The sequence below is a fragment of the Hyalella azteca genome, unplaced genomic scaffold, assembly GCF_000764305.2.
Source record: "Hyalella azteca isolate HAZT.00-mixed unplaced genomic scaffold, Hazt_2.0.2 contig13638, whole genome shotgun sequence".
NCBI lineage: Eukaryota > Metazoa > Arthropoda > Malacostraca > Amphipoda > Hyalellidae > Hyalella > Hyalella azteca.
In genome coordinates, this window is record NW_025943552.1 from 425,692 (window position 1) to 450,588 (window position 24,897).

General features: G+C 39.7%; 1 protein-coding gene across 4 annotated transcripts in view; it reads left to right on the forward strand.

Moving 5' to 3' along the window:
- Positions 1 to 24,897, forward strand: part of LOC108665119 (eukaryotic translation initiation factor 4 gamma 1) — a 78,791-nt gene that overhangs the window by 50,954 nt on the left and 2,940 nt on the right. For 3 of the 4 annotated variants that reach the window (XM_018151843.2, XM_018151844.2, XM_018151842.2), the window contains exons 2-14: positions 1,929 to 2,233; positions 2,980 to 3,223; positions 3,677 to 3,741; positions 3,922 to 4,002; positions 4,459 to 4,506; positions 11,663 to 11,771; positions 12,359 to 12,576; positions 12,885 to 14,352; positions 20,532 to 22,925; positions 23,214 to 23,467; positions 23,707 to 23,879; positions 24,067 to 24,146; positions 24,574 to 24,692. In XM_018151843.2, the coding sequence (XP_018007332.1) occupies positions 1,929 to 2,233; positions 2,980 to 3,223; positions 3,677 to 3,741; positions 3,922 to 4,002; positions 4,459 to 4,506; positions 11,663 to 11,771; positions 12,359 to 12,576; positions 12,885 to 14,352; positions 20,532 to 22,925; positions 23,214 to 23,467; positions 23,707 to 23,879; positions 24,067 to 24,146; positions 24,574 to 24,692 (5,558 nt within the window). Of the gene's footprint in view, positions 1 to 1,928; positions 2,234 to 2,979; positions 3,224 to 3,676; positions 3,742 to 3,921; positions 4,003 to 4,458; positions 4,507 to 7,974; positions 8,409 to 11,662; positions 11,772 to 12,358; positions 12,577 to 12,884; positions 14,353 to 20,531; positions 22,926 to 23,213; positions 23,468 to 23,706; positions 23,880 to 24,066; positions 24,147 to 24,573; positions 24,693 to 24,897 lie in introns of those variants that run through there. The other variant, XM_018151845.2, reaches the window with a different exon arrangement.

A 24,897-nucleotide genomic window follows, 5' to 3' on the forward strand; every position in this document is an offset into this window, starting at 1 on the left:
CTCTCTCACCCTGTGCCTCTCTCACCCTGTGCCTCTCTCTCACCCCGTGCCTCTCTCTCACCCTGTGCCTCTCTCACCCTGTGCCTCTCTCTCACCCTGTGCCTCTCTCACACCCTGTGCCTCTCTCACCCTGTGCCTCTCTCACCCTGTGCCTCTCTCTCACCCCGTGCCTCTCTCTCACCCTGTGCCTCTCTCACCCTGTGCCTCTCTCTCACCCTGTGCCTCTCCCATCCTGTGCCTCTCTCACCCTGTGCCTCTCTCACCCTGTGCCTCTCTCACCCTGTGCCTCTCTCACCCTGTGCCTCTCTCATCCTGTGCCTCTCTCACCCTGTGCCTCTCACCCTGTGCCTCTCTCTCACCCCGTGCCTCTCTCTCACCCTGTGCCTCTCTCACCCTGTGCCTCTCTCACCCTGTGCCTCTCTCACCCTGTGCCTCTCTCACCCTGTGCCTCTCTCACCCTGTGCCTCTCTCACCCTTCGCCATCCTATGCCTCTCGCCCAACCATTGGTTGTCGCGTCTATAGCCGCCCTCATACACCGTAATAATTAATAATAATAGGACAAATATTCGTGTGCTTTTACAGTAAAGGTCTGTTACGAAAAGCTTTACTACAGATAAATTTCTTTATAAACTGGTACATTATTTGTTTCTGTAAGTAATGGAGACGCTATTTATATGTGACGTTAATCCAACCTCTCCATTTGAGGATTTTTGTTTAAGAGATATATTTATTTTATATATCATGATAGCTTGGCTAGTTTTTACTTGTTTGAATCTGTTAGGCATGAAGAAATATACCTTTGTTTATTTCGATCATAATAAAATTTCATATTGTCTCTTATTAGATCAAGAATTTAAAAGCCACGAAAACGCCGATTAACTTAATTTTATCTTCATCGAAAACGTTTCGCAGACCGGCTCCATCATCACTTCAAGGATGTAGAGAATACAAGTACTTGCTTTTATTGTGAAAATTGTGACTTGAGTAGGCTAATGCAAAGCTTAAGTACTCTTCAAGTGTCCTTTATGTACATGTTACTTAATGTCTACTAAATGTCTTATTTCAGACTTAATATACATGTCACTTAATGTACATGTCCTAAGTCTGAAATAATGCGCTTTTATCAACATTGTGTCTCCCTTTCAAAGTCTGATATAAACCGATATTATAAGCATTTTATCTCTCTTCCCATTACCGACCATCCGCTTCTTCTGATCAGTATCTGTATTGGAAAGTCAAAGATTAAGAAGCGTGGACATAATAGCCTGTGCTTGCCTGCGATAGTAAAATTTCTTTGATTTGCAAACAAGCTTCCAGTTCGATAATGCTTACAGTCGTATACGTTTCTCATGTAGCTTCGTATTTTCACAATTTAGTGGGAACATTTGGTCCGTTTTTAATAGAAAGGAAGCGTGAAATGAGTTCCAAGATGGGCAATGCCTTTGCTAGAAAAATGTAGCGTATATAATTATTGTATAAATTATAAATGGTCGTTAGTGTCCAGGTATTCAACGGATTTGCAGCGAAGCTTTTTTTTGCACGTCTTGGTTGAGGCCTTATGTGACTAAGGTTTTTCAGTAATCTTATTGGTTGCTTGATGAATTGACTTGAGGCGAGCAAAGTATATGTATGTAACGAGAACTGTTACATGAGCATATTTTGATCATGTTTACAAGGAGATCAACAATTGATATGAAGATCGAAATAGTTAACAATGTAGCTCCTTTCAACGTGACCGATTTTATGACTTTTTTCCCGCAGGTTTCTTGAGTTTTGATCTTACTCGTTTTTCAGTGGCGATGGTTGATAATAAACTTTCTGGTTCTCTTTGTTGCTTTACAGAGAACTACTTTCTCGCTGTCTTCATTGCAAGTTATTATTTAAAGTATGAATTATTTTTATTCGGTTATTATTTTTGTCTGGACAGATGCAGTATACGGTGGTAACGTGGGTGCCGGCATGAACCGGGGGGTGCCGTTCATCGCCCATCAACCCCAACCCCAACAACAACAGGAGCAGCAGCAGCAGCAACAACAGCCGCAGCAGCAACAGCATCATCAACAACAACAGCAACAACAGCAGTACCCTGTTGTTAAAGCGACGGTCGCTGCAGCGCTGAGCTACCAGATGCGGCCCCAGGCTGGGGGACCGCCGCAGCAGAACAACATGCCGGCGCACTCCCAGCACCAGCTCATCACCAACGCTGCTGCCATGCAAATGCACATGCAGCAGGTAACTGAGAACCATTCTGGCCGGTTTATTAATATCATACGTTTTTTTAGTCTGATTATATATAATTTTTGTGTTCGACTCCCAGCACCAGCTCATCACCAACGCTGCTGCCATGCAAATGCACATGCAGCTGGTAACTGAGAACCATTGTGGCCGGTTTATTAATATTATTATAAGTCGTTATTTTTAATCAGATTGCCGTGCAGCAGGTAACTGAGCACCATTAATACGAGGGGCCGTTTTATTAATCTCGTCAGTCTTTTTTTAGTCTGATTATATATAATTTTTGTGTTCGACTCCCAGCACCAGCTTATCACCAACGCTGCTGCCATGCAAATGCACATGCAGCAGGTAACTGAGAACCATTCTGGCCTTTTTATTTATATTATTATAAGTCGTTATTTTTAATCAGATTGTATTGCAGCAGGTAACTAAGCAACATTCTGGCCGTTTTATTAATATTATTATAAGTCTTTTTTAGCAGATTACATACGGTATAGTTTTTATATTTGACTTGCGGGTTTTCGAATTGTTTAACGCTCTACATTCGCACATTTTGCCTCAAAAATGTAGTCGCCGATTTTTAGTTTTTGTATCCACCCATTTTGCACGAGCTATAATACTACTTGTGTAGGGTCTGAATAACTGAATAAATGTAGAGCTTGAATTAATGTATAGCTTCTAAATCCCACAGTTATTACTATACAATTTACACTAAATAGAGTAATTTTACGATGTGTGAGCAGCAGAACATGACGGGCATGAACGTAGGCAACTCAGGACCAGGGCTCGGTAACAACAACAACGGAGTGCCACCGAGTGGCACTCCTGGTGTCACCAACGTTGGTCCGTCCGGGGCGCCCCCCAACCAGAGCCCGGCCCCAGGCCACGACCAGAACAACCAGATGCAGCAGGGGCACCAACAGCAGCAACAACAACAACATCCACAACCACTGAGCTCTGCTGGAGTCTTGGCAGCACCTGTTGCTGGTAATTATGAAAGAATTAATCGTAATTTTTACGGGAAATTATTTCGATATTGAAGTATGGTATAGCTGGAATTATTAAATGACATTCACAGCATACGAACATAGAGTTTAGCTTCGTGTCGCTCGTCTGACTTGATGAAAGTAGGAACTATAAGTTTGTCTCTGTAGCTCATGAGAACTATTAAAGATTAATTCTTGATGTATTAAGTAGGATGATTCTTCTCGATTGTGATATATTTAAAATATTTATAGATGTGAATGCATTGCTACTGCAAACAATTTGGATTTGTTGCCATTTTGAGGAATTGGAAGAAAATGCTTCTTCGTTGATTAGTATTATTTTTATTTTGTTCAAGGGCAACTGAAACGGCGAAACATTCGGTTTTATTGCTGTTAGTATGTTGATATATTCATATTTTATAGGCCACTGTTATGTTTTCCATTGACTCAACAGTTACCGGCACAAGCATGCAGGGCCCTCCTGTTTTCGGGTCTAATTCTCACCCTGCCAACCATCAGGTGAGAACAACTCCCTGTTATCATTCAATTTATTTAATATCATTTATAGTTATGCGCTATTTCTAACGTGATCAATCAACTTGAACAAAAATTGATACTTTTTGCTTGTGACGACGTTATATAGAGGTGGAGGGGAGTTATCACATGTTGATAAGTAAACGAACTTCCTGTCTGCCGCAGAACATCTACGCTTTCGCAGCGGGACAACAACGAACTGTTCCTGGCCAGCCTCCCAATATGCAAGAAATGCACACTCAGCGGGTAAGTTGAAAAATAATCTGAAAGTTAGAGAGAGCGCTTACAACTGCTTTCATTTGGTATGAATGATATAATAAATGAATACACTTCTTCGTGAAAATAATGTACTCAGTCGAAAATATTCACTCCAGGCAAATTAACTTTACAAATAGTTTATTAAGAGTTAGTTTCAACGTTTAATCAACATTATTTTAACGTCATATGCTTGATTTGTCTCTTCCTTCCATACAACTCGAACGTAAACGAATAAATATCATGATTAATTAGCGATCTTCCGATGAAAGTCAATTGATTAAAATCAAAAACTTCCGTCTCCAGGTTATTGCTGGTATAAAGGCTCACTATGGAAAAAGTGAAGGAATTAAATTTTTCCTGTATACTTCTTGTATGAAGACTCGTATAATCGATGTTTAAAATAACTTAAAACTGAAGATTGATTTACCCGTTTTCTGGTCACAGACACAGCCGTTCTACTTGCCAACCGCCCCCAACCCAATATTCATGACCGTGAGTACAATACACTCGTGTTGTTTTACTAACGTATGAAGGTTTGTGGTTTGTTTCTTTATGGTTTAATATTTTGTAATGTTAGCTTCATAATAATATGTCGCATGTTATCTTAATTATTTTTATGTGTTCAGAGTAACTTACTTGTAAAAAGGTCGAGGTTTCATACTCTCATTATTTTGGTATCTATCTTATAGTTTGTAGTTTGTACCATATGATACTCGGTTTTTCAAGTCTTGTTTCTTTAATTATAATATTGTTACTGTTACTATAATATAATATTGTTACTGTTATTGTAATATAATAGTGTTACTGTTACTTTTAAGTATGAAGAGTTCACTTGTAGTGTTTATTCTGTCGAATTTATTTCGAACTTCAAGGCAGAAGTGGCAGGTTGTACTGAATATTACAAGGCATAGCCACCGTAAACTGATGATTTGGATGCTGAGTTTGTTCGCTATGAGTTGCTTTGATGCATAATTTAAACATTTGTCAACGGTAGGTTCGATAGGTTCAGAGCATACGGATCTGTTGGTTGCGCGTCCACTAAACTTTGGTTAAGCGTACACTAAATTCAAGCAACACGTTTATTATTCATATTGAGACGATCCTCGTAAAGGCTCATCTCACGTTTTGCTAGAAATTTACTTGGTGTAAAAATTGGTTTCTTAATGTCTGCTGCTGATCTTATCAGAAGTAAATTTAGCGAGAATTCCAGACCAAAGTCGTCTTTGTATAGTAATAAACAGCTTAATTTCAGTATTCTAATAACATCAAGCAATTTCTGAATTCCATATACCTAGACGGGATTTCGATTTTGTGAATGTAGGTACTACAAAATTGAAGGATCCGCGAATCACTTATAACTTTCTTCGCATCAAGTGTCAAAGCATCATCAAGGTTTAATATATAATAATAAAAATTCTTAAGTGTCTCATGCTCAAATGCTGACTGTTCTACCCAGAATATGGATCACCGACAGATGCATTTTAACGCAGGCATTCGAAAAAGATGTCAATTAAATGTGGATTGTCTTTCAGCCAGATCGTGAAAGCCGCATATTTCGCTCTAGAGTCGTATGAACAAGTGCTGTCTGCTATTTCTGCTATTTTATTCTCAAAATGTTTCACTTGCACCTTAAATTTTGGCCAAGGCATTTACTGAGGATGTGAATGAAGTATGGATTGTCTTTTAGCCATCTCGTGCGGACCAATCACAAGTCTGGAAGGATCCTCATGCGCACTATCGCCGGGTTAGGCCTAGCCCGCCTTGGAGCGAACGGAAGGACATGGTTCGCTCACTTGTCTGTCCCCTGTACTTTTTTCCTCTACTCAGAATGACGCATTCTTCTCTACTCGTGACCTACAGTGTCGCTATGAGACGTGAAATGTATCATGTCGCTTAGAATTTATTGCCCTACACGTGGAATCAATATCGGATTGATTTAGTCATTGAAAATCAGACTTATTTAAATTGTAGCTCATTCTCTTATGACTGCGAATTTGCTCTGTTATTTCGTACGAGTTACATGCTCGGATCAAATTCGCATATTAGTTCTCAAATGCCTCTTTAGGTTTCATATCACTCCTGAATAATAATAACTGACCCTATAGTAGCTTATCTTGGAATATTGAATAACTCTTATTTTACAATTACAAGCTCTAGTTTAGAATAATCGGATCTATGACGAAAAGTTTCAAAGCATTGCATTCAATAAATTAGCCAGTCAGTACGTGTGCCCTTAATTAGGAATTAATTTTACTGAAATAAATTGGACTCGCTAAGCTGCGTGCAGATGTTGGTATCTGCTAGGCTGCGTGCAAATTTCATCAATATCAGTTGATATCCTACTCGGATGATAACAAAAGCAGAATCACTTCATTTAATGTCAATGAAGATTACCGAATTAAATAACTAACAGTAACAATTAACGATAAATAATTAATTAGCATCATCATCAATCATTAATCAAAATTAATGATTAAATCACGTGTTGAGTTTTCTATCGCATGCCCCCTGTCGCCCTGTGGGTTTTCAGTTTTCAGCATTTATTTTGTATGTAACTGCTTGAAAGTTAAATTGTATGGAATTAAATTTCATATGAAAGTAGCTCGGACCAAATAATTTTCTGGATCATACATCTGCATCGAGATTATACGGGGGAAATACATGGATTGTACTGCCTATGACGTCGCGGTTCCAGGCTGCTGCTTGAGTTATTAGTCTGCCTGAGTGTCCATACTATGCTGGTAGAATCTTCTAGACTTCAGCACTCTTGTGTTAAATCTAAAATAGCGTTGTTAGCGTATGACGTCACATGCGCTTGCAGTGCTTGAGTGGCTGGCTGGAAGCTATGACGTCACGCTCGTGACGTCATGGGTGCAGCAGACTTGGGAAGGAGGGGCGGTGCGAGACGGTCCATCATATAGATACGTACAGCAAGGGGGGAGGGGTGTGGTGGTTCTGGTTGGGAGGAGTGATTGTGGTGAAGAGGGAGGGGTTTGTTCACATGCACACGTGGTTGATTTTTCTCCAGGCCTGTGAAATGATCGTCAGTGTTGTGTTTTTCGCCCACGGTTTCGGACTGTCTCTCTGCGATCACAAGTGCTCTTAGTTTAACGCTGCATTTCTTAGTTTAACGTTGCATCTCTGATAGTTATCTTAGATGTTCTAGTTGAGTGGAAAAATGCAGTATTATTGAATTCACTCATTTTCAGTGTATAATTTTTTGAAACGAATACTAATTTTCCATATGTCTGCATGGTAGATATTTGTATCTTCTATGCAAGTTTGAGTGAAAACCAGAGCATGTTTTTTATTGATAATCTTCCTATTATCTAATCAAACTTGCATAAAAGAAAAACTTCTGCCGAATTACACCAATGCTCTTCATGCCTATTTATTTTCTATCTATATGTCATATATTCAAATATTAATCAGAGTGCAAAGACCCAAAGAGAATGCATTATGGTCGATCCGCATTATTAGTTTTGTTGAGATGATGTTATGTTTAGAATTTCACACGTTAATAGAGTTTTAGTTGAGTAAATTTGTTTAGGAAATAGTTTATTAGGACCTAATTGTTATTGATTTGTGGAGCAGTTATTATCATCCACGACGAATCATAACCACAAGTTCCAAAGGTCATAAATGCAACATTTTTTCAACTCCATGTTATTGAATTGTACAAACTCGATAATTTTGATACATGATAGCTGATATCTGTAACTCTATCTCAATAAACAGCAAAACACGTGTTAGGTCAGTAGATCTTAGAAGCACTATCATGGTAGATGAGAAGGAGATGGCCGCTGTAAGCAGCGATAGGTTCTAGTTGAGAGAGAGGTAGTCGAGGGTGGGGGGAGAGTGTGGGTGCTGCTGCCATCTATTGAGAAACTAGGGAGTGATGCGGGGGAGAGGAGGTGTTAGCCCTGCGAGTGGCGGCCTCTAGCGAGCATCGGCAGACTCACTCTAACGTCAGTGAGCACCGTGCACACACAGAATACTCGTGGCCAGATAGCTCTTTTTATTTATTAATTAAATAATACAACAGTATTAGTATACTCAACGTTTTGAACTGATGTGTATTCATTCAGTCGATATTAAAAATACGAAATTCATATCGTGCGTTTCGTAATAGTTGTGAAAGTGGTTGTCGTGTGAAGTGAAGCCCGCCATCGGTGAGGTAGCTGCATGCTCCACGTGAGCACTTGAAACCATATGGCGAAGACTGTTGCTAGCGCTGTAAATTATTCTTGCTTATCGGAATTGTGTGTTGTGTTTCATTAGATACTAGCATGTATACCAATGGTTATAATAATGGATTTGGCCAGCCTACTGCGCCTTCACATCATCATGTTATTCAAACTCACGGCGGCTACATGATACCTCCTCAGGCTCTTGTAAGTTACCTATCTAGCCTACACATTGCGCAAGCACAATCAATTAATTTAATTCTCATTGGCATGATATGATGCATTTGTTTACAACTGTCTTTGCATGAATATTGATAATTTTGTTTTTGTTGATGTTTAATATGCTGTCCTACCTATTTGTTAACTTTAATATTTGTTACTTACTTCTTAGCCTACTCCTGCAAATTATTCATGTGGCTTTATGTGATTTATTATTAATATTATTTATAGTACATGTCATCTGACTATCAGCCAATGAAATAAAATATATATTGTCTGGTCTGCTTAATCCAAATTGCAAATGTAAGTAATGCTAATGTATGTAACTATGTATATTGGTTGATAAGTTGAATATTTGCTATTAAAGCCTAGTGTTGAATATCATCATTATCTGATGTCTAGTCTAAGAATAAGGGTATTGACTAGAACATATCACAGGCAAGCATAGAAATATGTAGAAATTGAAATTGTAACCAGTATAACTATAAGAGGGTATGAACAGTTGTAAGATTAACTTTCTGGCTGTTTTTTATATTAAAGGAATAAATTGCTATTGAAAAATGTGATAGATGCAGTCATATGCTAATTCTTATCATGTAATTAATATTTACACATTTACTCTCTATCTGAGTTAAATTTAGTCAAGAGAAAGGCATTGTTAACTCTAATGCAAAACATAGGCCTTGGTTGTTGACTTGATCTTTTTGGTAGTTTTCTCAAGTGACTATGCCTACTGTGACCTTCCAAGGGGCCTTAAAAGTTTATATAAATTAAATCAATTATTTTTCAATCTAACAGATGCATTATGGCTGGTATATTATAGTACAAGACTTAATGTTGCCATTATTTTCTAATTAATTTAGCTCATGCAAGATTAAGTTTAGCATCCTATGCATTGCTTAGTAGTAGTGTGTAGTTTTAAAAATATTAATTTGTATTATTGCTAGCAATCCAGCCTCATCACTCTCTTGATTCGAACAAAATGAACTGAGTTATGAAAGGAAGGTACAGTTTCAGGCAGAATGAGATCCCAAAGCAGATTAGGAGATCAAACATCAATGGCCACAAGAAAAAATTGATTACAGGTCTTCTAATCCAAGATTAGAAGTGTAGTACAGCAATCCCTTGATTAACGCGGTTAATAAATCCCCAAGTTTTACCGTGTTAAGCAAAACCGCACTAATCAAACTTAAGAATATATGGGAATAATTATAATGAATCCTCAAAGATAGCAAAGTTACATAATAATTTTTTTTTTCCACTAAAATTCATCATATTGTTGTTCCCATCTATAGGTATGCGCTTTTGATTGCAGTCTGCTAACCAAATAAAAAGCAAATCCTCCATTTCGATCATTATAGGAGTCCTATTTCTAGTGCATTGCACGCTTGACGACATAGAAGCAATTTTGCCTTTCTCTTGATACTCGGACGATTTTTTCAAAATTGTGCGTATTGTTGACTCGGGAAACCCTAGGTCTTCACCGATCTTCGTTTTCGTTTCACCATTATCAAAACGCTTAATTATTTCAAGCTTAGTCTCCAAAGTGATATTTTTACGTTTAAGCATTCCCTTTTTGTCCATAATTATGACGGTAATTTATCAAGGAAAATTATGTAGTTTGATAAAAATGAGCAGTAGATATGGCAGCGATCTTGACCAGTTGAAGGCTAACAAGTAACTAGAGCACCGGCATGGCGCACTTACCGGCGAACGTTGCCGAACTCGACCATTTGAGTTATGAACGAGACAAGGCGCGGTTAAACTGACTCTGTAGTCAGCACGAGTGCCTACAGAACGGGACCTTATTTAAAGAATTATTGGCTGAAATTCATAAAGTAACAACATTTGGCAAATTTTTCCAAAAGTCGTAACAGAAGTAACAACATAAGATCTAATAAGCAAAAAGTAACACTTTTGTTACAAACGTAACACCTCTGGCTAGAGGCGGGAAAATGATGCGTTGTGAAAAAAAAGTCGCGCTAATCAAAACTGGCACCGCGTAGATTAAGGGTAGGTTGCAAATTTTTTTTCCACGTTAATCAAAACCGCGGTATTCAAAACCGTGCTAATCAAGGGATTGCTGTAATTCTTTTAATTTCTCTATCCAGTTCCATCTTTAGTGTATCTATGTTACTTGACTTGTGTAGGCAGGTGGGGGCAAGTATCCAAGCTCGAAGCTGTGCCAGGGGTTTTTCTGCTTTCTGGGATTGCTAGATTTCTTCAGGGCAAATTATACACATCTTCTGTAATATATTGTTATTTGAATGTTGTGTGAGCATAGTTTATACTTTATATATACTATATAATTTGTATTAATACTGAACTTTTAAATATTTTTGTGCATTAAGCTCTTCATGTATATAAGCTGTAAAAGTTTCTCATTAAAGTATGGTAGCATATCAGTTATGAATAGTTTTATACAAATTATATTATAATATGGAAATTATACATAGCTGTATTGCTTGGATGTTAGCATTAAGCCTTTAAAAATATTATTGTTGTGTTAATTGCCTACTGTTGCTTACTTCCTGTGAAAGTACATGTTTATTCTAAGTGATAGACACAAGTTGATCAGTTCATCTTTATTCAAGTATAAATTCAAAATGAATATAGAATACTATTATTAGTACTATTGTGGATTATTTTGTTAAATAATTTTGAAATTAACTATAGCAATTACATTGTCATTTGTTACCAGACATTTTAATCATTTTTTATCTTTTACTTTCATTTTTTTATGAATTTGAAATATAACTGTTGCAAGTAATTACTTCTACTATAGTAATTAATTAATTACTCCTTAGCAATAAATTGTTAGGTGATAATTCAATCATTATTGAAACATCTACGTATATCCACATTATCCAATAATATTTCAACCCAATAATTAGACAATATTAAGCTTTCAATTTATATTTAAAATTTTCAGTTTCTTGATTAGATATGTGCTATGTGCTTCAGTTTAAATTTACTCTTCTTTGGCAATAAAATGAATTAATTTCTTTTTCTACCATTTTGTTTAACTGTTACTGGTATTAAAATTACTTTTTGTTTGTTCAATTTTTTTAAATATTCTTTATCATTGTCAATTGTCATTCATATCTGTTCATTCATCTTGCATAATTATATCAACCATGTTCTCAAGTTCAATGTAAGCTCAGTATTTCTCTACAGCTCTCAGTCACCCATTATAATAGGTATCACTTCAATTGTTCACAGTTCTTATTTTTTGCCTACAGTATGGGCTTCCACAAGGCCAACATGCTGGCTACCCCTACATACACCAGTATTCTAACCAGCACGTCTCCGCTGTTCCCCGAGGACAAATGGTCAATCCTCATGCAGCAGGTGAAAGATTTTTCTTAGCACAGGGCCTATACTTTCAGAAAAAGTTGAGAGATCGTAAGTTCATCAGCCAATCATTGACGGCCTTTCAAGCAAAATCAACCAATGATAGACAAGAAAATGGAGTGTAAGTACTTATGTTCACTTAGCGAATTTTGAAAGCATGGCCCCAGATCAAGATGGAACAAATTAAAAAGCAAACTCGTAGATAAGATGTGCTCATCATCTCATGTGTTGCCCCATTTACCATAAATATTTAAATGCTGAAAAAAAATCTGAATCAATACATGTTTTTTTGTTATGCCTCCCAAAATATGCTAAATTGTTCCTGTATTTTTTTTGTAAGTTTGTTACATTTTTGGTCTTTTGTTTTGCAAAGAACAAACAGGAAGCTCCAAGGGAAGATATATATGTATAATGAATTAAGCAATAAAGTATGCAACTGTGAAAATAATTCCAGTTTGGAGAGAACAAAAATTCCTTTCCCCAGCTAAACTTAGCTGTTTTTTAAGCTATGACCAATGTAATTATTATGTGCTGCCTTCTAATATTAGGACATTGAATGAATCATGTGATGTGTTGTTTCACAGGAGTGTACTCCTACCCTGTGGCTGGAACAGCTGCTCCCGCCAACCCAATTCCTCCAGCAAAGTTTGTCAAGAGGGAGAGGAAGCCCCTGGAGATTGTCGACCCAATCACAGGAGAGAAGGTGGTCATCTCATCAGCCACAAATGAGAGGAATGGAGCCAACAGCACACCGCCTGCTGGACAGAGCAATGATGGGTCTGCTAGAACAACACCCCAACCTGTGAGTTGTACTCTTTTTATGCATTTGTCTATGCTCCAATTTTGTATTATATTTTGTACTAAATTGCTGCTACATGATGGGTAAATTTTGATATCAAAATTATTAGTGTTGCCTCAATGGTGAAGGATGCATGTATGTTTACCTCTCAAGATTTAATTAGTTCAATTTAACTAATTTTTTATTCTATTTTTGCCTATTTAATCATTTACAGACATGATCTGTTTGTTTCCTAATTATTCACTTGCAATTTACTCTAAGTTAATTTTCATTTTGGAACTCAAACCTAAAAATTGTTTATCTTCTTATAGGCTGACGACACTCCTAAGAGAATAGAACGCAATGCAGCCTGTGCTCAGTTTGCGGCTGAAATAGCCAAGGTAGCTGGCCCTGCTGTCAATAGGAGTCGAACCAACAGTGCCACTGTTGAAGCTGTTGAAAACAGAGATCCGGCCAAGAATGAACAGCTTGCACCTCAGTTTGAGGGTAAAATTTTAGAAGGGGAAATGCTTCCTCATGTAATTCCTCAGCAGCAAATGCCACCCCAACATATGCCTCCAACTTCACAGCAACCTCTCCAGATGGAGTCAGCCCCAGTCACAACCAACATTCCCCCCCATGCAGTACCCCATTTCAGTTCCCCTCCTCCCCCTTACAACAAGATCCCTGTGCAGGCAGGTGTTATTCCTCAAGCCATGCCCCTCATGAACCCAGTAGGCATGAACATGGCGCCTCATGCGGTCATACAGCAACAAGCCAACAAAGTGATCAACAGCCCTCCACTGATGCCCGCCATGATGCAAATGCCCCCCAACCAAAACATGATTCACCCCGCCAGACAATACATGCATCAGGATATGCAGCAGAACATGTCCCGTACACAGCCGCCCATGGTGAGCATGCCTAGTAAACCTGCTTCAGGTATTGCTCCACCAGAAATGCGACAAGGCAAACCTTCTAACAAACCTGATGCTCTGCCAACCCAGAATAACAACGCTGCTATGGTGACTATGTTGCCTCCTCCTAGGGTGGAAACGAGCCCTCCTTCAGGTGTTATTATGACCTCGCCTCCACCCCAGGTGTCGGGGCCACCGCCTACAGCTACCATGGCACCCTCTGCTGAGATGCAGGCTCAACAGCAGCAGCAGCATTTAGCTCATGTCGTGCAACAGACACAATTCTTGCAACAGCAAATGAAGGAGCAGCAGTATAAGGAACAACAGTTAAAAGAACAACAGTTGAAAGAACAGCAATTAAAAGAACAGCTCTTAAAAGAACAGCAGATGAAAGAACAGCAGATGAAAGAACAGCAGATGAAAGAACAACAGATGAAAGAACAACAGATGAAAGAACAGCAGTTGAAAGAACAACAGATGAAAGAACAACAGCTGAAAGAACAACAGTTGAAAGAACAACAGATGAAAGAACAGCAGTTGAAGGAACAGCAGTTAAGAGAACAACAGTTAAAAGAACAGCAGTTGAAAGAAAAGCAGTTAAAAGAAAAGCAGTTGAAAGAACAACAGTCGAAGGAAAATAAATTAAAGGACCATCAACCCAAAGAGCAACAACACTCAAAGCAGCAACAAGGCAAGGAGAAGCGAGATAAGCAGAAGTCAACTGACGCTGCACAGCAACACCCTACACCGCCTGCTGCAGGAGGGACTCCTGTAAATGCTGCTGCTGCTGAGGTCTCTGCTCCTGTCACGGCTGCTCCCCAGCAACAGCCTTCCTCATCCGCTGGGGCAGCGGAGAAGAAGCAGGCACCTGCGCCTCCTAAGGGTGAGTACCGATTCATAGCATCGTACTTTTTCGATTGATTTCCCAGTAGATTTGGTCTGTGAAGTCGTTGCAATAACTAACAGTTCACATATCGCTCTCGCATTTGTTGTTAATATTTTATGCATTCAGTCTTTGCGAATGGTTTTAATCACTAAAAGTGTAGACGGTACTACCGAACCATAACATTGTAAAACATCTCATTCTCATAGCATTTGCAGGCGAAAAGGAATGATGAATTAAATTAAATACTATCAGGGCGTGCAATTTGAAATTGGGCTACAATTGATTTCCAATATTTACTCTTTGGCAAATGATGGTGGTGCCTCGTTGTTGTGGTTCCTGTGATGAGTTTCATGGTAATTTTTGTTACGGTAGTTCATCATTTCTCCTCACGTAGCTTGGCGTCGAGTGTTGGGCAAGAGGAGCCCATAAGTGTCTCTTTACAGATAGAAACTCTCTTATCTTGCGCTCTGTTCATGACTTGGTCGGGTAATCTATGAATGTCGTGGGTATATGTGTCTTTACGCACGTACTTTTCGCGGCTTTGCCTTTCTGAACGTGATATTATCCGATCAAAAGTGCACGTGTCAACGTTAATGTACATCGAACTGTCTAGGTTTATCTTAATATCGGAGCTGTAGTTCGATTGCGACGCATCGTCTATCATTCAAGGTCGGGTGACTCTGATCTGCTTGCCTGCATTTTGTTCTCACATTTGGCTGGTCTAGTCCTCTTGCTACTCTGCCTGCTCAGGGACCTATACTCGAGCTCATGTATAAGATTCATTATTAGACCTGCTAGTAAACTACATCTTCTTATTCTGCTATATTCTTATTCTAACGCTCTCTTTATAATTGAACTATTATTTAACCATTGAAGCGCCTCTTAGATCACCTCGCCAGAGTACACATTATCTCTCCAATTATTCTGTGGACTATTGCTTCCCCTGTAGGCACTTAGAAGAAGTGCTCTCTGAAGCGCCCGTGTCACGCGCTGCTGAACTATTATGTGCGGACAGGAAGTGAGTTCAGAGTCGGTGCCAAAGCAGCAGCCTGAGCTCTGCCAGCAGCTGGTTTAGTTGGTTTGTTGTCCTCTGACTCATCCTAGCACTCGTTAGCGCTTGACTATCTTATTTTTCCGTCAGGTTTCCCGTTGAAGATCATGTGCGGATGTGAAATTAAGCTTGAGTTTCATACTGTGATTATTGAACATTAATTTCATTTCATGAAATCTTATCTTAATTTTACTATGGTGGACAAATATATCAAAGAAAAAGTTCGTTGTGCTCCTATTCAGCGTTTTCATTCGCAAAAAATCTGACTAAGGGCGGCTATAAACGGTATAAATTCGTCAGGAAAAACGCGATGGATGTCGGGATCAACATCATTCTAAAGTATATTCACGTCTAACTTCTTATTTGCTTCCTCTTTATTTACTAAAAAATTTACGTCGTAAATCTATTGAACTGATATTCTAAGGAATATTCTCCGCTCAAAAAGCTCTTAAACACGCATACTTCCAACACTCTGCAATTATATGCTAAATGCTGTTTGGTTCGCATGGGATGCTACTTGTATATGTTAGCTGACTTCTCGAGCTGTTCTTCACATTCTTTGCTCTCGTGGGAATACTTAGAGGCTAGGCCTACGATCCTAAACTCATTGGACACGCTCTCATGCTACCTCCTATGACTCTATCTAGAAGGTTACAGCGATTGCTCAGGAATATGACTCTTGTAAACATTCAGTTCCGTTTGTACTGAAATGCATTGTAAGCAAATACTCCATTACCTTGAAAATCAACGAGTCGTCCGCTCAACATAGTTCTGATTTAAACGTAAATCATCACGGGGATTCCCTCTTTTATCAGTGCATCTGCGTCGCTCCCACGATTCGCGTATTTATATGCTCCATCGCAATACCAACTTCAGCTGATGGGATCGTGACATAGGCTCTGGTTTAGCAATAATAAACATATATTTTTTTCATTCTTCTTATTATTTGATAATTTGAGATCAATCGACAGGATAGTAATGCTTAAAGACGATTTTACAGCAAGAAGAATAGCGAGCACTTCGTGTTATACGTGGAACTGCTCATACACGCATGAGGCCTCTTGTTCCTGGACCAAAAGTCACTTGTGTACTTATTGTGATGCCCTTGTTTATTTATTTATCATTATTTGAATAGCAAGAACATCGCAAGCAAAAAGCAGAGGCTCGTTCTTGCAGGCTACCTTTCGTTTTAGGTCTCGAGGTCGCGAAGTCGTTTGGTATCTTCATCATTGTGGGCTTGACGCATGCACCCTCTCGATATCACAGCTGATCATGTGGCTCAGATCAGACAAGAAATGGGATTAAATTTGATGGTCATTTGATTTCTTTGGCCACTTGAAGTTAACCTTTGTAGACAATGTATCACATCATGTACGGTGAACTTAATGCGTTTTGTGGCACGGCTGGTTGTATCGTTACAAACGCGTTATTGCATAACATTCTAAGGTTAGTTTCCGTGTTGCATGCATTCGTGTATTCGACTGAAAAACGTTTCCATTCGTGTTCGTGTGCATTTTTATCAGTTGTTAATGATATAATGAAATATTGTGCGATCAATGGGAAAGCTTTCAGCTGTTTTCGGAGGCTAGTGTCCCACTGAAGAGACAGGCATTTCCGACCATACGACTCGAGCGTCTGTGAGTTATCCTCTTCCTTTCACTGCTGAAACTTCTTGTTTCACTTAACACTCAGTGTTTCATTAATCATTCGTTTGAAATTGCGTCGAGTTTCATTTATATTCTAAATAGTTTCATATTGCACAACTGGTTTGACTGACGATAGAGTGTCAACCGTGTCATGGCAATGATGGTAGTGAGAAGTGATGGTGTTGGAGTGCACTCGTGTAGCAGGTTCCCCACCTCTAAGCTGCCTGCTGCTGCTGGCTAGACAAGGTTGCTGCCACTGCCGCAGCTTGCGGTGGTGCTGCTTCATCGCCGACAGTCGTGCGCCTGTGGTGCTCGTGGTGCCGTGTGTTAGCGGCCGTCCGTTGCCGCTCACTTTCTCCCATTACTTTCAGTCTGAACCTGTAACTGGCGCTAGTCTTGCATACCGTTGCTCTATGTCACCACCTATTGTGATAAGTCTTCTATTTAGTAGATTCCGCCTCATCTGTGATATAATAGTGTTTCTCAAAGCTTTTGTGCCAATTGCGACGTCTGTCTTGAGTAGGGAACATTCCATTTTGGGACGTGCTAGTCAACCGACGACCACGTTGAAAAAAAGTTGTAATGCTCACTCTTAACCATATGGACATAAATAATTACCATTTCTTTGGAAACTTGTAGTGATCTTTAGATTGGTGTGTGTAATATGCCTCAGACTTGAAGTATTCTACGAGATCAAGATGGGCAAAAGAAGTAAGTGCGAACGAGATATTGCGTGCCCCACATTGGTGTAGGATGTCGTGCCGCTCGCTAGCTCAACCTTCACAGGAGTCAGTCAGGTATTTGAGAAAACACTCCTGCAAGTGTTAGCCACACGCGTAATAATTGGCAAGCATATTACATTGAAAATGTTTCCTGATGTTTTCTTATTTTTTTTACCTAATTTGTGTTCATAGATTTTAGTTTGGCAGTTTTCGGTCATCGAACTACGCAATTAAACAATCTTTCCATTCCTAAGGAAACACTTCCTAACGAACTTTTTCCGACACATAACTTGCATCGCTCATTCAATTAGTCTAGAAAATATTAGTCATGAGTGCCCTGCACATCGGCCTCACTGATCCACGTGTAGTTCGATGTGAGAGGCCCAAAGCTTGCATACCGACGGACTAACTTGCGATTTCTCTACATCGTAGAGGAAAATTTACTCGTAAATTTCTCTTCTTAGAGCAGATATCCGGGATTGAACAGTCTTTCTGATTGTCATGTAGTGTGAAGTTGATCTGTTTTTAATTAAATCTTTAAAATTGAATGCAATTGGCGAATTTAGACAAATTGTACAACGTAATTCAAAAGCATTCTTGCAAACCAAGATTTCATCGAAAAAAATAGCTACTTACTCAACACCAGATGCGGGGTGGACTTTAAATGGCTTGCTATCATATCACGTGATGATAAATATGTGAAGGGAGAGTGACGCCACTGATCATGCTAGCACTGGATGATCAATGCAAGGGATGACTCGACTCTATCATTTCATGTGGTATTCATGGGTACAAACGATTTATTGGCCGCACATACTTACCGTTCACATGCGACTCGCAGCATTCCCTCGTACACCATTGTAGGTCATGCGTCTGTTCATATAAGAAGGGCACAGTGACAGCGTTCTCTATCACTGTACGGATTTGTCTCTCGTTCTCTCTCTGTGTCGTTCACCAGCTCTCTCTGCTGGCATTGTAGCCTGTTTGTCGTGGGTGGCGGCAGTCTTCCTACGTGGTTCTGGCTTGCCGACCCTTCGTGTTGCTGCTCATGTGCAACAGTTTCGTCTTACTATTCCTGCCTCATACAAGTCAGCTCACGAGGCGTTTTTGATTCCAAGTCATGGTTACCAATGTTTATAGCTTTCCATCCATGCGTTCTGTGTTGTATTTTATAATTATTAATTTATGCAAACTTAATCCCGTCTCGACATTGTCAGAGAGAAATGGTTCCACTCGCTTCGATTGTGGTGTGTGTGGCAGGGATGGCTAAGCCGTTGATTATGAGAACCGCTCATGATGTCATGGCTGCTTGATGTAACAAACCCGGCTTGTGATGCACGCGCGCTCTAGGTCTACAATACAATTTCAATTTTTGTTGGTTGAATTTCGTCCATAAAATGTGGGTGCCGAAAGAACCAATTATTGTTTTGCTTTTCATCTGATTTGTATGATGAAATCTGCTATATTGCCAATATAATATTCTCTGCGCGATAGGAATAACTTGAATTTGTTCTATTTCGATTTAAAATCCTTAATTAGCTGCTTATACTGCATTGTGTGCAAAGTCGTACATTAAAAAGTGCTCGTCAGCGTAAGGATAATACCGATTCATTTTATCAATGTTGCAGTCGAGCAAATCGAAGTCAATTAAAACAGACTGGTAGAGTAGAGTCGAGTCGGTACTGCTGTCTCTGGGTTCATTCTTTGGTTCGTTAGGCGGGATTATCAATCGAACACTATATTAAATTTATTACTGTGATCGTTTGCAGTTTCCGAGTGTTACGAAGTTTGCTGGACCAAATTCTGGTGCGGCAGGTAAAAATGAATACGTCTGGTCTTGGTTAATAGCTGGTCTTTGCCCTCACGTCTGCCGGTATCTTGGTTCTCTCCGTCCTAGTCTGGTATGATGCGGTCATCGCTCTCATCAGTCACTTGTCACGTGTTACATCTAATTGCTTACTGCTTTCTGGTCGAGTCATTTCTTAATTAATTATACTGCCTACACTTATTTCTTAAACTTGCTTGTTCTCTAAGCCCTCAGGTTGTAGGGACTCAATAGTCATTATCATCATCACTATAATGACTAAAGAATGAGATAACTGTTTCATCTGTTTCCTAATATTATTAAAAAATGCAAAAATTAAATATATAAATAAAATCTGCATGAGTTGTTGTATGTTAAATTTCAGACCATCAAGCTTGATTGTTATAATGTGAGCGTCTTGAGGTTGTAACTAGCTCGTATCAGAGTCCATCTAATGTCTTTTTTAATATGTTCTTTTATAAGCAATAACTAAACAATTTGAAAAAGGTAAAGAACGCAATCCGTCTGATTAGGGCTGATTCTCTAATAGCGTCATCATTTAGTAGCATCTCAATACCAAAGAAAGTAGCATGAATCGTACCTGTAAGCTAGATAACAGTATTTAGAGGCTCTTAGTGATCCGCTGCGTGCTTGCCACTATAATTGACATTCTTGGCACGACTCGGCATGTCCCTCGCTTGCGCCATGAACTATTATTGGGTATTCCTTTTAGCGAACATAGTTAATGCGTGTTCTGCATTCATTTGCTTGTGTAGCTTGAATCTTTAACTTGCGGCTTAAATTCGTTGTATTTTCGGCCATTATCGCTCTCGCATCTTATTGTGATTAGCGGTTTAAGTACGGTCGACATATGTTTCTTATAAATTATTTAGTGCTGTGTCACATGAGATGTTTTCCTGCTACTGATTTGTAATGATGTTCAAATTTTACAGAGAAATCTTCCCAAGTGGATCAACCTCGAGCGTTAGAAGCCGACAGCGCCCCTAGTGTGCCCCCTACCTCACTTCCTAGTGTCGGTCACGATGCTCCTTCAACCGCAAGCAAGAATCAGAAGCCTTCAAACGATGCCCAAGCACCCGCTGATCCGAAAGAAAAATCTGAACCCAACAAGCGCAAGGTTTCCGCTACGTTCAAGACCCACGAGATGAACGGGGTGGCTGAGCCAGAGCCATCCGAGGCCAAAGAGACTGGTAATCGTAAGTCAACAGAGGACCCTAAATCCCGCAAGCAGCGTGTTTCTGGTTCTTATGTGGATGGAGAAGTTACTGGTAAAGAAAAAGAAAGTATGGTTAAGACAGTATCACCTACTCAAGCTACAGAGGAGCCTTCAGCCGATGCTGAAAGTAAGAACGAAGGAGCTAGACGGAAGTCTACCACTGTTGTCGAGGCAGAAGAAAGCACTGATGCGAGAGTGGAGCAGATGGAAGATGCTGAAGAAGTTTCAGAAGATGAGTTAGAGGAGGTACCTGTTCCTGCTTATGAGTATCAAGACAACCAGTGGAGCCCGTACAACGAAGCTGGAGCTAAGTCGTACGACCGGAATTTCATGATGCTGGCACGTTCTTATGCCACGCGACCTCCCAGAAATCTCGTATCTCTCGAAGAATTAGAGCAGAGAAGGAAGACAACCAATCGTTCCAGTTCACAGCAGTCAAATCGAGATGGAGGTCACACAGATTTTACTCCAAATTACTTGCGTAATCAAGGAAGCCACCGCGATAAAGGAGGATATCCAGGTCAAATACATCGCGGATCGAACAGCATGAGGGGTGCCAAAAAGATGCCCAAAGTGATCGACGCCAAACCAAATGCAGGAAGGATGAACTTGAAAACTACTGATAATGCGTGGGTTCCTGTTAGTAAATCATCAGCTTCTGTTGACGATGAAGCGAAAGTACTCAGATCAATGCGTGGACTTATGAACAAGATCTGCCCGGAAAATTACGACAAATTGAAAGATCCGTTTAGAGATACCATTGTAAAAAATAGTAAACATATGAAGTCATTAGTTAATCTAATTTTTGATAAAGCTGTTCTTGAGCAACATTTCGCTGGAGAGTATGCAAAGTTATGTAAATATGTAGTGGACAACAGATCGGATTCAAAAAATTCTAGTCCTGAAGTAATGTCCTTCCGAAATTCTCTCCTTGCAAAATGTCAACATGAGTTTGAAAAAAGACACAAAGAAGAAGCCCTGCGGAATCAAGAAATTCAAAAGTCCTTGGATCGAATTTCAAAGTGCACCGATCCTGAGCAGAAGATTAAACTGGAGAAGGAACACGAAGAGAAATTCCTTGACAAGACTGCTCTTCAACGAGCGAAACTATTGAAGGAAATAGACGAGTGCGAAGCCGAAGATAAGAAGAAAATCCTAGAAGAGGAATTAGAGCTTTTGGACGAAGTCACACGTCGCAAGTCAGTTGGCCTCATTAAGTATGTGGCAGAGCTTTATAAGCAGGAGTTGCTTCGTTCTAAAATTATTTTAACCCTTCTGAAGGATTTAGTTGCCGACATTCACCGCTCGGAGCAAGCCGAAATCTTGTGCAAGCTTTTCATTACCATCGGTGCAGTTCTGTGGAATCAAGTTGACGCTCAAGGCAAAAATACCATCAAAACCTGCATTAGTGACATCAAGAAGCACTCACAAGTTGTCAAAGAAAGCCGCATCAAATTCATGTTGTTGGATGTTATCGATTTGTTCGAAAATGGATTTGTTGCCAAACATAGATCTCAAAAACAAGTTGGCCCTACAACTAAGGCTCAGGTTCTTGAGAACATGTCAGTTGAACAGCAATTAGATAAACAAATTGCTATGGCGTCCTCTCACAACTCCGGCAACCGACATTCGGAAGGCAAATTCCAAAGCGGACGCTACGACCGCGGGAGCAATCACAGAGATGGTTTCAGCCAGGAGAGCACGCAGATCTGGAAGACAGTGATGAACAGTTCAGCGCCTACAAAGAACCGAACGCCCTTCATTAGAAGTTTGGGTCAGAACAACTCAGATAGTGGAAGTGAAAATCAGCGACTTGGACCTGGCGGCGCTGGTTTCTCCATGTGGAGTAGAGGTGCTTCAGGCGGCGCAAGTGGTTCCAAAGACACTTCTCGCGGCAATACAACTAACGCAAATAACACTCCTAACCCCGTACGCGGCAATAGGTTTGGCATTTTCGCTCAAGATGATGATTTGGGTGGGCCTGAGATGCACTCACGCCACATGGGACATAGAAATAATCCCTTCACCAAGAACAGCACATCAGATAAGGATGGCGGTGCTGCGTCGAGAGGAGGCTACGGGGATTCTAGGGGAGAGCAAATGAGAGGAGGTGAGGAAGGATTCATTGAATTTTATTCTTCTTCAATTCGCCAGTTATTTCACTTGCTCGTGATACGTGAATTGAATAGTTGATTCAATGCAATTTTCTACGCTCTCTCCCGTTATTTTTTTTCGACTTGATGCGTAGTTTTTAATTTTAGATAACTGATTCTCTTGAGATTGAGTGTACCTTCTGGTGGCTGAATATTTTCTCGATCATCATATTTTTTAATGGCATTCTCTCACCACGTTTGATCACAAATTCTGTATTTATTTAACGTGTTTTACTAATCATCAGCATCACTGGGTGACCGCGGCAACAACATGGGCCGCAACGCGTATGCACAGAGCGGCGATGTTCGCAACAAGTCTCTGAGCAGAGAGCCCATGGCTGCAGCCGAGACCCAGGGCAGCAATGGTCGCTATCAAAACAGCGGCTCACCCAGCCTGCCTGCCAGAGACGAGTCGCCGCCCTCTGACGAGCCTGAGGAGGAGATCAGACAGAAAATTCTCTCCACCACCGAGGAGTACTTAGGCGTTCAAGATTTGACGGTAAACTTTGCTTGAAAATTTGCCAAATAACTTATTCTTAAGAATTTTTACCAAAAATTTACCAAATAACTTATTCTTAAAAATTTTCAGCGAAATGGAAAGAGTGTTAAATCGATTTGAATCATTGCTTTCTGAGCCATATCAGTGATTTCCATGAATTGTGCATTGTTTGAACTTTACGATGTAAATTCACTAACATCAAAGCAAAGTCTCAAAAATTATTCTCTTTGATCTAACAGGAGGTTATATGGAACATTGAGAACCAGATCAAAACTAAGAACCTGAAGCACTTCGTCAGCGTCATTCTGAATGCTTGTTCGGAAAAGAAAGCAAGCGAGAGGAAGGCCATAGGCGAGCTCTTCTTAGAGCTCTTCAACAAGCGAGTGCTCACTGAGTCCGTCTTCTTAGCAGGGTAAGTTTTGTTACGGCTGTGAAATTTGTGCTCATGTGTTAATTTCTCCGTAACGTTGAGATGGTTGTTATAAATGAACAAGTTCCGTTTTGAATTATTGATTTCTATTTTTTTATAATTCTCAGGTTCTGCACTATCTGCGTACTTAACATTTCATGAATTTAATATGATGACCAATTTGTTTCAGGGCTAAAATGGTGATGTCGGACTTGCCCGATATTTCTGTAGACGTTCCTCAAGTTACTCAGAACGTTAGCTCCATGATCGGTAAGGAAGCAACTGGCGACCATTTTTAATCTTTTGACACGACGAAAATTATTTTAATGCAGTTACTAAATATTACCCAGTAGCTGCTTTAAATCCTATGCAACTCTAAAAATTACAAAACATATCATGGGCTTCATTGCAATTATCAGGAAGTTATGTAATCTTGAATAACATGTAAGAATATTTGGCTGGTGTACTTGGCTCCGGTGACAAAAGTTAACCATCACAAATGTTATCACTGTTTCTTGTTCATTGGAAAGTCCTTCACGACTTAATAGCTGGTACTTATTAGTGTAATTCGCATGAATACTGTGCATTGCTTTTTATTTCCCAAGCAATTATTGTGATAGATTCGTATTTTCATCGTTAGATATTATATGATTGTTTATGCTGTGTTTTAATATCTTACTTTAATCTTCAATTGCAGCTCCATCCCTAATGAGAGGACATCTAAAATTAAAGGACATCTGGACTCTGGCTCAAGACGCAGATCACCTCAAGATCAAGTTCTTCTGCCACACGCTCATGAACATTGCCAGCATCAGGGTAAGTTACGACGCGAATTTCATAAGAGTTGAATCGATTTTGTTTGGGTTCTAAGTTTGTTGATATGCGGTAACATTTTTTTCAAAAATCATTTAAAACGATTACTCGTTATAAATTGAGCTTATTATCTTACGAGTACCAATTATGAAAACTCGATTTGTTAACTAAGCCGCGAAAAATTGTGTTGTGAATAATGCCACTATAG